The 13979-nt window shown below is 43.6% G+C and overlaps 2 protein-coding genes across 2 annotated transcripts in view; both read left to right on the top strand.

The window, feature by feature from the left end:
* The window catches only part of abhd17b (abhydrolase domain containing 17B, depalmitoylase), a 28181-nt gene extending 18633 nt beyond the window's left edge, over positions 1-9548 (top strand). Inside the window, exons 3-4 of the mRNA XM_018760048.2 lie at positions 5174-5353; positions 8253-9548. Of these exons, the coding sequence (XP_018615564.2) occupies positions 5174-5353; positions 8253-8472 (400 nt within the window). The 3' untranslated portion in view covers positions 8473-9548. The remainder of the gene's footprint in view (positions 1-5173; positions 5354-8252) is intronic.
* A 2462-nt stretch (positions 9549-12010) lies between these two features.
* The window catches only part of cemip2 (cell migration inducing hyaluronidase 2), a 28083-nt gene continuing 26114 nt past the window's right edge, over positions 12011-13979 (top strand). Inside the window, exon 1 of the mRNA XM_018760047.2 lies at positions 12011-12225. The gene's annotated coding sequence lies outside the window, so the exon portion shown is untranslated. The remainder of the gene's footprint in view (positions 12226-13979) is intronic.

Below are 13979 nucleotides of genomic sequence, written 5' to 3'. Positions count from 1 at the left end.
ATCCTGTGTTCTATGCACCTACTCGAACAATGAACCTCGGTGCAGCAAGTGGTAGGGAACAAACTAGGTTTGCTTGAGACTTTCATGTCTGCAGCTATGTCTCCTCCTCATAATTTATGCATTACATTAAACTTTTGATGAGATGTACGTCACTTTGGACAAAAGCGTCTGCTAAATGAATAAAAGTAAATGTCTTGCACTGCTCCATTGTCCATACGCACACCAAATCCAAATTTGGTCTTTGTAAATGCAGAGGTGTTTCTTGTAAGTCAAAGTAGGGGTATTAGCTCTTTGTAAAGTCAAATTCTGATATCTGCGTGTATCTCGGGATATGACTGTATTTGATCATAACTGTAAAAACAAGGAGGTTGTGTCAGGCCAGGTGTTATGTCCTCCAAGTGTATAGCATCTCACAGCAGACCGTCAAGCAACAACTTCTCTTTGTAGGAATGTGCTGAACCAGCTGCTACCCAAGCTGTGATCAGGACCACATGAACTCCATGTGTCGGGGAGGGGACTGCAGCCAGATGGTTGTTGTGAGCAGTGAGGTTGGGAGAAACGTCTCTGTCTTCCTCCTATGAATATCTACTCCTGTCTACCTAAAACCCAGCTCATTTCAAGAGCTTATTTAAAGCCCCACAGAGGCTCCCATAAAACTGACATTTGTGTTCATTTATGCGGAAGAATCTCGAGTGACAGTCGGCTGCGTTGAGCCCCAGCAGGAATTAGTCAGAACTTTGAAGAGTATTATGCTTTAAAAAAAAAAAAAAAAAAAAAAGAAATTAATTGTAGTGTTATTTTCACTCTCTTGCAGTTTTGGCCTGTAACTCAAGAAAGCAATAATAGTTCAGAGTGGTAAACCCAGGATCGTGATGTGCTTTATGGGGGTCAGTGCCTCTCCAAAGCTCAATCTGTGCACTGGACTAAGAAAGAAAGGAAAGGAGGGGGAAATAATTTCCCCTCCCTCAGTTTTTTAAGTTTTTTTTTTTTTTTTTTTTTTTTTAAAACCACATTTTTCCATGATCATTATAACAAATGACTGCTACAAGGAGTGATACGGGGTCACATTTTTAACAAAAAATCCCTCTCTGCCCTGTCCCTTTAGATAATGAGGAAAGGTTGCACATAATGTCAAACCTCTGAACGTCATGTGTTTGAGCACCGTGGAGAATCCCCTTGGCCCTGCCACAATTGCGATGGTAAATACATTGTTTTACAGGTTTTCAGGCACTGTTCACACTTTAAATGTTTAATGTCAGGAGCTCAGAGTGTTTACGTGCGAAGGGTGCTCTGATCGATGCACGATAGGACACACATCCAGATGTAAAACGCCACACTCCAGTCGGTTTATTTGCACAACGGGCTGTGTGTAGCAGGGGAGCCGCGAGGCCGTGTCTGTTGTACCAGGCTGGGGCGCTCGTAGGACTGTGTTCGGGTGGGCAAGTGGGGGGGCTGGACATCCGTAGGGCCACGCATCGGTACACGAGAGTCGTACCAGGTTCTGTGGCGCTTCTCCTATCCCGACTGTGTTATAATCACAGGTGCCGCTTTAATCCCAGATTACCTTTTCCAGACAGTGCTGGGACGGGATCCCACTTGTGTGTTTATATCGGCACGGTTTTGCTACAGTGCAGGATCCAAGAAAATTAATTATTCTTGGAATCAAACTTACTGCTGGCTCTTGCTTTAATCTCTCCAACAGACAAAAGGTTGAATTCATTACAGCCTCCTGGCAGATGCATAGTGAAACGGGCAACAGTTGGGCGGCCAGAGACCGAAGTCAGAGGGAAGGCACTTTCTCTCGTGTGTTTGTGCAGAGATGATATCAGGGTGTCCACCCCCACCCCTCCGCTCCCTTGGGCTGTCAATTTCTATAATCGCTTTGTTCTCGCATATTGATTGTGTTGCACATTTGTTCCTGTCCCCATAGCTCTGCTTCCATAGATAACCATAAAATATTATTCCATAGAGAGAGAACTGTAATTCTGTGATTAAAGTTCCAAATTAGTTTTCCTGTATTATAGTTAAAACAGTGAGTCAGCGCAGCTGCAGTAAGTGCTGGTACATCTTGCTTTAAGTGTTGATGGTGTTGACAGTGAGGTCAGTGATATCGCCTTGAACATGTAGCTACAGCTCTATTGATAGCAGCTGCGGTTCTTATCGCTGCTGCGTCGTACCCTCCAAAGTGTTGCACGCAGCTCGTGGAGCGCCCTGCTGCATGGCAGGCCGCCGTGGGCTAAACCGTTATGGTTACAGGTGCAAGGATGGCTGCCTGTGACGTACAGAGAACATTGAGTCCTTGTTTAACCACCTGCTGCAGATCCCAGCGCGGGCAGCCACGTGCCCTCCTACATGCCAGTGCTGCGGGCGCGGCACCTCCTGTCTCGAACAGACACCACGAAAATGCGAGAGTGTAGATCCACCCCTGGGGTAATCGTAATGGGACCAGCACAGCTGCCAGTCCTCTTAATGAGGCATCCAATTCTGTTAAGTTCCTGGTTGGAAGCCCCTCGTGCCTTTGACCCAACATACTTCATCCCTGACCCTGCTGTAATCTTATCAAGCCTTCACATCTGCACTTTTTCATAGAATGAAAAGCTGCCTCTGTCCTCGCAGAGCGCTTCACATACACATTGATTAGTCATTTTCCATTGTTAAATTATATATTTTTTTTGGTCCCCCGTCCATAGGTGAATAGCTGCTGCTGGCTATGAATGACACTGCACCTCCCAGTTTGGACCCCTTCCAGGATGAGCGGCGTCTCTGTAATGCATTATTGAACAGACTTGCCCCAGAGAAATTATCGATGGCCATGAATTTGCAGTGTTGTGTTCGATTTGTCACATGATGGACGTGTGATGAGTTCTTTCCATCCACCAGTTGCCGCTTTAGCAGTCAAGCAAAGGTACAACACTAAAAAAAATTTCCACAGTATGAAGTACTTAACACTATATTTTGTGGGTTTTCTGTATTAATATCTGTAAGCAATTAAATGCAGTAGTTTGCGTAAACCCGTAAGTATTTGAGTTATCTACACTCTCCGAGCACTTTATTAGGAGCACTGTACTAATACTGGGTAGAGGCTCCCTTTTGCCCTCAAAACAGCCTCAGTTCTTCTTGGCATGAATTCCACAAAATGTTGGAAACATTCCTTTGATATTCTGGTCCATGTTGACATGATTGCATCATGCAATTTCTGTAGATTTGTCATCTGCACATTCATGCTACGAATCTCCCATTCTACCGTATCCCAAAGGTGTTGCACCAGATTCAGATCTGGTGACTGGGAAGAACATTGAACTCATTGTCATGTTCATGAAACCAGTTCGAGACAACTTTTGCTTTATGACATGGTGCATTATCATTCTGGAAGTAGCCATTATAAGATAGGTAAATTGTGGCCATAAAGGGGTGCACATGGTCAGCAACAATACTCAGACAGGCTGTGACATTCAAGCAATGATCAATAGTCATTAATGGGCCTAGAAAACATACCCCACACCATTATACCACCACCACCAGCCTGGACTATTGACACAAGACAGGTTGGGTACATGGATTCACGTTGTTGATGCCAAATTCTGATCCTCAGCAGAAATCGAGATTAATCAGACCAGGCTACGTTTTTCTAGTCTTCAACTGTCCAGTTTTGGTGGGCCTGTGCTCATTGCAGCTTCAGCATTCTGTTTTTGGCTGACAGAAGTGGAACTCAACATGGTCTTCTGCTGTTGTAGTAGGTTCAACATGCTTTTCCACTCACTACAGCTGTAAAAAGTGGTTATCTGAGTAACTGTAGCCTTTCTGTCAGTTTTAACCACTCTGGCAATTCTCCTCTGACCTCTCTCATCAACAAGGTGTTTCTGTCCGCAGAACTGCCACTCCATGGATGTTCCTGTTGTTTCACACCATTCTGAGTAAACTCTAGAGACTGTTGTGCGTGAAAATCCCAGGAGATCTGCAGTTATAGAAATACTCAAACTTGTCCGTCTGGCACCAACAATGATGCCACGGTCAAAATCACTGAGATGAAACACCAGAATGGGGTGGGGGAGAAAATGTGACGTGAACATTGACTGAAGCTCCTGACCTGTGTCTGCATGATTTTATGCGTTGCACTGCTGCCGCATGATTGGCTGATAAGATAATAGCATAAATAAGCAGGCGTACAGATCTTCCTAATAAAGTGCTTGGTGAGTGTAGGTACCGTCCTTGAATTTTTGCGAAGGCTTATGAATGGGCCCGAAGTGTGTCAACATTCCCAACATCATTACACCACCACCACCCTGAACAAACAAATTGAAAACTTCTCATGCAAACTGAGTGGTATATACTGACCCGGGTAGTTATGTAGTCTGTAATTATTCGTGGATTTCCATTATCTGTAAGTCATATCTCTGGCTGGATGGTTTGGTGGTTTCGTGGTTTCTATGTGTGCTGTGTGCCTGCATCCTATTTTACTGTAAATGCACTTTGTGTCCTGTTGAACTCTGCCGACCACCGGTTCTTGTGGCATATTGAGTTTCAGATGTCATGGTCATCCTGATGGATCAATTCATGCCCCAGCTCTCAGCTGTGGGAGTGCAGAGCATAGCCCACATTTGTATTTACTCATTTAGTTTATGCTTTTCTCCAAAGTAACATACAGTGATCAATGTGTAGTGTTTAGCTAACACCTTAGTCCGAGATGACTTGCAGCGCTAGATACACTATAGTCTTTGGGCTGTGAGAGGAAACCCGTGGGAAAATAAGCAAACTCCCTACAGATCAAAGCAAGATCCAGTCACACAGCCCAGGTGCCGTGAGGCACCAGCGCTATTCGTCGTCATGCCACGCTCCCACATTTAAGGGCCCTAGAGTTTGACTCCTTAGAAGGTTTTGATCCTCGTGATGAATCCCATTGTCTGTCACCCTTCAGGAGATGTCCAGTTTTTTTTTTTTTTTTTTTTTTTTGATTAGCAGCGAATGACTTGTGGTGGCTGCCAGGTCATGTGACATTACTGCGCCTCTCGTCTCTGCAGTTTCAGATTAGGACAGACTGAGTTGAAATCTGAACATGGTTTACGGGTGTCTTGAAACTTCTGTTTTTGTGTTTGGGGGGGGGAACGGACATAGACAAAATGTGCGTAAGGTGGAATTCACACTAATGCTTCCTTCTGTTCTGGACCGCTTTCAGGTACGGAATCCGTCCAGAGAACGTGATCGTGTATGGCCAGAGCATCGGCACAGTGCCATCTGTGGACCTGGCGGCCCGCTATGAGAGTGCAGCGGTGGTCCTGCATTCGCCCCTCACTTCCGGCATGCGCGTGGCCTTTCCTGACACCAAGAAGACCTACTGCTTTGATGCCTTTCCGAAGTGAGTGCAGCCCACACAGATACACACTAATATACATGCTGACACAAACCCTCCCTTCAAGCCTTATTCACACTGTTCTTTCAACAGAACTGGAAGGTGTTCACTGTTTAAATATGAATGGACCAGTTTGCTAAAACTAGTCCATCATCCGTATCTAGTAGCTGGTTTTCCAGCTGAGGGTTACGAAGATCCAGAGCCCATTCCAGAAAGCAAAGGACGCAAGGCAGGGTGCATCCCAGATGAGACACCAGTCCAGCGCAGGCCAGTCACGCACACTAAGGGCAGTTGTGATTCACACGTTTAAGGTTATGCTTTTAATTGAAAGATTGAGCATTTACATTTATTTATTTAGCAGACACTTTTGTCCAAATTGATTTCCAATGAGCTCTATGTAGTGTTATCAGCCCACACACCTTATTCACCGCGGTGACTTACACTGCTAGATACACTACTTAAAATGGGTCACTCATCCATACATCAGTGGAACATACTTTCTCTTTCACTCACACACTATGGGTGAACCTGAACAGCATGTCTTTGGACTATGGGAGGAAACCCATGCAGACTCCACACAGATTGAGCAGGGATCAAACCCATGTCCTCTCACACCACCCAGGCGCTGTGAGATGACAGCGCTACTCACTGTGCCACTGGGCTGCCCAGTATCTAGCTGGTGGTTACAGAACACGACTTTCCTGGAGTAAACATTGCGCTCTGTTTTTAATTTTTTCAGCCTAGCTCTCCATCTTAAATGCCACTAGATGCCCTGTGTGTCTGTGTGTGTCTGTGTGTGTCTGTGTGTGTCTGTGTGTGTGTGGTGCACTAATAAAGGCTGTTGTCTAAGCAGGGCAGAATCCTTCTAGGGATTCAATGGTGACACTTCTCGCATCTAAGCTGTGATTGCTGGGAGCTTACAATAAATAGCAGCTTTGGATCTGATCACAAATTACTGCTGGTGGTTACAGAATGCCTGTATCCTCAGCAGTTCTGCTCTTTTTATGTTCCTTCCTCTTTATGGCCTTGTGGCTGTAGAATATCTTACCAGTTTTGCAGTTTGTCACTATGAGAATATCTTGGCTTTCTGTACAGTGAGGGTTAGGCAGAGGCTAGTGAATGTTTCTCTTAACTGGCACCTTCTCAGGGGTTCTCCGAAGATTTTTGCGCTCCTTTGTAGTAGGGATGATGCAGGCTGTGGTTCCCCCTGGTGGCCTTCCCTGAATTGCAAAGCCCTGCGTTCACAGGCCTAGGAAGTGACCAAGGGAGCTGTGCACAGCAGGCTGCTACGCGCTTGTCAGCCCACCATATGACCCGACTTTGGCTTTTTATCCCATCAGTGTGTTTTGGGTATTTGAGCACAGTGACCACTGGAGTAATGCAGGACAGAAGGTGAGGTACTTGTTGGAGCCATTGCCTTGCCACTGCAGTTTTCCCAGTTTGAATCCCATCTCTTGCTTTATCAAAGTACTAACGCTAATACACTAAGAATACTCTGGTGTATATATTTACATTTATTCATTTAGCAGACGCTTTTGTCCAAAGCGATGTACATCTCAGTGAAAGTACAATTTATGCATTACATTGAGAAGGAGACATAGCTGCAGACATGAAAGTCTTGAGCAAACCTAGTTTGTTCCCTACCACTTGCTGCACCGAGGTTCATCGTTCGAATAGGTGCATAAGACACAAGACAGACAAATCCTGATGCCCTCCCACCAATTTTTTTTTTTTTCCCCCCCAAATATTATAAGACACAAACAAGCAAATAAAATTCTGGAGTAGTGGCTGAATAGAGGCTGTATTTGGGGATGCTTATGAAGTTACGGTGCGTGTACAATTACACCGTAAATGAGCTGGGGAGATGTTGGGCGAAGTGGGTCTGGAAAAGGTGAGTTTTCAGACCCTTCTTGAATGTAGACAGCTTCAGCAGTTCTGAGTGAGAGGGGAAGGTCATTCCACCACAATGGAGCCAGAACCAAGACCCTTTAAGCTTTACCTTTTCTGCGTGGGATGAAGCAGTGTATAAATGGTTAAATCACTGTAAAACTGATTATCGCTGTGGACAGTTTTACAACCCTGGAGGTGACGGTTTCTTGTGTCTGTGTGTTTGTGTTTGCAGGGGTAACTGGTAGTGTAGTGGTTAGAGCTGCTGGCTTTGGCCCCAAAGGTTGCAGGTTTGAATCTCACCTCTGGCTGTAGTACCTTTGAGAAAGGTGCTTACCCTAAATTGCTCCCGTAAAATCACCCAGCTGTAGAAACAGGTAAACAATTGTAGGTAGATTAACATTGTAAGCTGCTTTGGCGAAAAGTGTCAGCTAAATGAATAAATGTAAACAAAGATGTCAGCTGCAAAATGGTTAAAAATAACTATAGTAAATGTATGGAATTTGACCTCCAGTTTTCGATCATGCATAGAGTCATGTACAGAAGCTGTAAAATCACACTAATCAGCTGCGATTGTTACAGAACAGCGAATCTCTGACCGGGTGTCGTCCCGACAGGCTTGGGTTGGAATGTGGTGTGTGGAATAACTCGCAGTGCTGCTGGCCTCAGCACACTGCCTTAAGACGTGCAGGAAATGACATTGGAGGGACACCACCCCCACACGCAACACAAATTTCAGAACTCCTACTCATCTCCTACGCCTTTAAAAAGCCACCAGAAAACACATTTGTGCAGCTCTGCTGTGGGCTTAATCCGTGACCCCTAGAGACATGTAGTAGGAAGAGCAGTGAAGTGGGGGAACATGGATGCAATTTGCACAGGTATTCAACACTCACCAATAGCCATGATGTATTTTCAGTCTTGATCTCATCTGAATGTCTATCCCACACACTCAGTTGAATAAGGCAGACGTCTGAGTATGTGTCCTGCGCGTGTTCTCTCCACCCCCCCCACGCAGCATCGACAAGATCTCGAAGGTGACATCACCTGTGCTGATCATCCACGGGACGGAGGATGAAGTGATCGACTTCTCGCACGGGCTGGCCCTGTACGAGCGCTGCCAGCGGCCCGTGGAGCCACTCTGGGTCGAAGGTGCGGGACACAACGATGTCGAGCTCTATGGACAGTACCTCGAGAGGCTGAAGCAGTTTGTGGCACACGAACTCGTCAATGTATAGACGGGACTTCCTAGACACTGAATAACTGTGAGCTACTCTTCACTGTTTTTCATCAGTTTTTCTTTTCATTGCACAACTTGGTTAAGGGATGGAACTTAAGTCATGCTTTCTGGTTGCAAGTCTCATTTGCTGCCTTCTACACATTGTACAGGTCACGATGTTCAGGCCTCTGTGGATGACTGTGTTATTGCCACTTTTGCACAGGAGAAAACTTATTGGATCGATATCGTAACAGCGTATCGATGCCTGTTTGATTGTTCCCATGATGACCCCCCCCCCCCCCCCCCCCCCTTGACTTAGTGTACAAGATAAAAGGAGTACTGTATGAAATGTGAACTCTTGACAACTGCTATGCCAGTGTTGCCAAATATTTAGCATATCGAAAAGCAGATTTATACATGGACACTTTTAAAGCATCTCTGAAAAGCTGTATGATTTTTTTTTTTCCCTGATGTATAGTGTAAGTAATTTTTAAAAATCCTATGATTCAGTCCACAAGTCGTTTGTTTTTGAGACCACTACAAAATGCTGGATAAATCGAAATAAAGTTGTTTCAGTATGTAATTATTTTTTGCATTTTTTTTCCCTTTCAGCTGTACAGTGAAATGTAAATTGGATTGTGTCTGATACCTCTGTCACTCAAGTGTTAGTTTGCATAGAGGTAGCTAGGATATCTAAACGAAGACTTACGCCAATGCCATTGTACAGTTAGTCTTGTTAGATGAATAAAGTGGGGCAGAGCATATGCTTGGTGAGGGTATAATACTTATAGATGCCACTGAGGGGATGGGATTCTTTCATGTTTTTGGCTTGTAAATAATATTTGTACTTAATTTTTATTTCTTCTCTGTTGAAATGTACTGTTGTTCTACTGTTAGTACTATTAATTCAATTATTATGCATACATATTTGGTGACACACTTTTGATTTGGTCTGGGTGGATGATGAACTTTAAAGTTCGTCTGGACCAATGTAACTTTATTTTTGTGTAATATACCTTTCATTATTGAAGGGACTTGCTCTATGTAATAACATGATAGTTATAATAAAGTTATAGGAAATAAATTGTATTTGGAAGAACAAAGAATGATTTGCTGGTGTGTTGATTGGACCCTGAAATACTGAACCATTATAAAGTATTTTACTTTCTGGACTGTCAGAAGCTGTGGGTAAAGGTGGAATTGATAATGTATATGGATAATTATTTGTGCAGACCTTGATATGATTGTATGAGTGTTTAAAAATATGTGCCCTTTGTGGGAATGTACAGTATTGTACTGTTCATCCAGGGCAGCAGTGCTCTGTGCTCCTTACTGCAGCAGTGATGCAACAAACACAGTGGAGCATTAAAAAGGGTCCTTTGTTTCTCTGAATCCATCTTATTGTGCATTTTTTAAATGTACTGCACTTTTACTCAGACTTGCCTTTGTCATTCAGACAAATCGCTACTTTCTGCACATAAATTGGTGAAGCACTCAAGTAATGCTTGTATTCTCAAAATATAGGTACAAAGGATTCTTTATATGAATCACAAATAGCTATTTAGAAAAAAAAATATTCTGGAAGTATTTCCAAGTATAATATGCAGCCTTGCACACAGGTAATTTAGATATAAAGGAGCTTTTGTAATTGCATTACAATGGAGCAAAGCCCCATGTGAGATGTGAACAGGCAGCCTTGCCCACTGTGGGATAAACTGTTTTCTTAACAAACAACCACAATCATACAGTCATCACTGCTGACACTGGGAAAGGAAGTAATGTAGGAAAGAAAAGGGAAATGAATAAGAACAAACACCAGTCCTTTTTTCATAGTTTATGCCAGCACAGTGAAAGGGGAAACGCAAACATGCAGATGTCAACGTTTGAATAAAGTTTACAATTCACCTGTCCCAGTCTTCTTTCAGTCTGGGGGTCTTGCAGAGCACTCTAACTACAGCTTGACAATGCTGCTGCTTTTTAAAAGTTGGCATATATCCCCCCTGTATGTAGAATTCATACCTAGTATTAGAATTTAGAAGCTGTAACTTTTGACCGGTTAGTGTTTTTAAAAAGGCCAAAATTGTTCCTTTCCATGTATGATAAGCAGTTGGCAAAACAAATAAGTTGCAGTTACAACAATAGCTTCTGGCCTGACTGTTGGCCTTGACCACCCCCGTTTGGATTCTTTGCCACGCAGTAAATCTGAAGATGTGAAAATGACCAAACAGGAAGTTAGACAAAACTACACCAATGCATAAAAAAGGGAAATGGCAGGAAATATTACCTAAGTGTGTGAATGTCCTAGTGAGCAGTGCTGCTTCATCCAAGGTGACTTGCACTGCTAAATATATTAAACTACTTACTGTCAATCATTAATCTTTACACCACAGCAATGTAACACACACTCATACACAACAGGGATATTACATTTACTCTTTTACCATATGCCTTTCTCCAAAGCAAATTATAATTATTTACCCAGTTATACAGCTGGGTAGTTTTTACTGGAGCAATTTAGTGTAAGTGCCTTGCTCAAGGTGAGATTCAAACACATGACCTTTGGGTTCAAAGGCAGGAGCTACACTACACTACACTACCAGCTGTTCCCACACAGAATCATTAGTTCACCTGAAATACATGCCTCTGCATTGTGGTAGGAAACTCACAAAGACAGGGAGAACATGCAACCTCCACACAGTCTGAGCAGTGATTGAACCCACATCCTCTCAAACTGTGCTGTGAGACTGTGCTATTTGTTACACTGCTCTACCACCCGTAAAAACATCATACTTACTGCAAACTGTGGTGGTGGCAGCATTATGCTGTGGGGATTATTCTCATCAGCAAGGTCTGTCAATCTTGCCAGAAATGGAATGGAAAGGATGCTGGACATCCAGGGGAAAGTGTGGTCAGGAGTTACTGTGAGAAAGGAACCCAAGTGATACGTACAATTACACACTTTTTGTACACACATTCATAGCAAAATGGAAAGCCTGAGCTCAACTCAGCTCACACTGAGAGGTCAGAGTCAGAAGAGACTTGTTTAGTACCATTACATTTATTTATTTAGCAGACACTTTTCTCTACAGTGAATTCCAATGAACTCTATGTAGTGTTATCAGCCCACACACCTTATTCACCAAGGTGACTTACATTGCTAGATACACTACTTACAATGAGTCACTCATCCATTCATCTGCTTTTCTGACACCTGATACATCTGGCCTGCTCATCTGACACACATTAGCTTTTCTCAGCATTAATAGGTTACATTATCGCTACATTCACTGTGCACTAAAGATACAGAATGGAGCTGATTATTTAACAGTCCTCCCCTGCTCCTCGACCTTTTCTCTCCACTGACTGTCCCTTTCTCTTCCTTATCCCACTGCCCCGCCCATTTTAAGCCACGCCCATTTTAAGCCCCGCCCCTTAAGCCACTCCCTATGCCACTCCCCCTCCGCCCTCTTTTTCACTAACTTGCTCCACCCCCTCTCCCTTCTGCTCCCCTCCTCCATCTCCAGGGCGGACCTCCTCCTTTACTTCCTTTGCGATCCGCGTTTGCTACGGAGGGTGGGGGGGTGGTGGCGGGAGCGGTTCGTTTTTTTTCTACCATGTAAAAAAAAAAAAGAAGAAAAACCATCAGTGTGAAAAAGTATAAAAGGTACAAGCTAGAGGAGAAGTGCGACAGTTAGCGGTTCGTTACAGTTTTGAGGTGTTTGTCCGCGAGGAGCGGCGGATGGCGGACTGAGTCACTGAGAACCCGCCTGAGGTAAGCGCTCCAGTCACCGGGGTCGCCTCACCGTCTTCAAACTCTCTTCTACTACTTCAGAACTCCGTTAAACTACACCTATTTGGTAGCGGAACGTGATTTGTGGAAGGCTTTCTTTGTTATGTTTTTAATTGAGAGGCTGATGTGAATCGTCCGAGCAGTCAGTGGCAGCAGCTCCGTTGTCCTCCACAGAAATAGTTTTTTTTTTTTTTCTCTCCGTTTTTACTTTTATTAAAAAAAAAAAAATACTGAAGCCGGCAACACAAAAACTGCAGAACCGCGCACCTGACCTGCACTGCAGTTTATTATAACTTATGACTCAAATGTATTGACTATTCATATTGTCCTTTTAAATATGTCAAGTAGTACCACCGTTCGTTAAGAGTTGCTATTAAACAACATAAACTTTAAGAGCGCTTTTAATATCTTTTTTTTCGCTTTTACATTGTTTAAAATAACTTGCAGCTCGTGTGGCTCTTCTGGCTAAAGACGCGCACGCGCGAGCGTTACAAACAGAAACACGAGAAGTCGAGCTATTTTTCCCACCTCCTCAGCTGGCCTCCGGCAACATGGAGTTCTCCACATTCATACTGTTTATTTGGCCTTTCTATTTCAGTTGACATGATTCTTTCTTATCGACACATCCGTGATTTGAAATAGTCTCCATATTCCGGTACATGACATGTTCTGACACGCGGCGTTTCCGCCTGTCAGTCCGGCACTGACTGACTCACTGAACTGACCCGTTTGTTGAGGTACACATTCATTAATGCATGATGAAATTATCCCTTTCATTAGCTTTAATGCATCTCACATTTTGTCCATGGCCATTTTAAATTTACTGGTGGAAGTCACTTTACAAAGATGTACCATTTCTATCGCAGGCTGTGAATTACTGTAGCAATTCTGGGTGCAGCAGAGCAGGACCTGAACCTAGAACCTTCAGGTTAGGGAGGAGTACTGAGCACTGTGTTACTCACTGCTGTCACAGGAGCAGTCATAACTATCTTTTGTAAGTGTGACACCCTGGTGAGTACAGTTAAATAGTGCTGCTCACTCGCAGCACTTAAGTTGTGCGAGAGGACCTGGGTCTCAACTCGGACTGTGTGGAGCATGCATGTTCTTCCCATGTTTGTGTGGGTTTCCTCCCTCAGTCCAAAGACATGCTGTTCACGTGGGTTGGTGACTTCAGTCACCCCTAGTGTGTTTCACTGATGGATGCATGAGTGACCCATTTAAGTAGTGTATCTAGCAGTGTAAGTCACCTTGTGTGAATAAGGTGTGGGCTCATAAAACTACATAGACTTCATTGGAAGTTGCTCGAGAGAAGCGTCTGCAAAATGAAGTTATATGTTTCATAACCAGGGGGTGCTCTGACAGCAGGTTGGTTTGGAGGCATCAGGCCTGTGGGTCTAAGAAATTAATAATTTAGATTAACCTGAGATTAAGTGAAAGTATATTTGGGCATTCATTTATAGACTTTTTGCAAATACAAACTTTTTTTTTTTGAACAAGTGGAGGTGTTAAAGAAGCAAGCAGATGGTGAACAAACTGTGCGCCATCAGTGAAGTGCATCTTATCTTGTTTCCTGTGTGTAAAGTGGTGTTTCTGTTGTTGCTGTGATTTGAGTCCATTTACATTTTATTCAGTTAGCTGTCACTTTTCTCCGAAGTGACTTATCTTAAGGTTACAATTATTTATCTGTTTAGACAACTGGGTAATTTTACTGGAGCAATTCGGAGGTGGGGATCAAA

This window comes from Scleropages formosus, chromosome 17 (genome assembly GCF_900964775.1).
Source record: "Scleropages formosus chromosome 17, fSclFor1.1, whole genome shotgun sequence".
Classification (NCBI taxonomy): domain Eukaryota; kingdom Metazoa; phylum Chordata; class Actinopteri; order Osteoglossiformes; family Osteoglossidae; genus Scleropages; species Scleropages formosus.
This window is presented reverse-complemented; position numbering and strand designations above follow the sequence as displayed.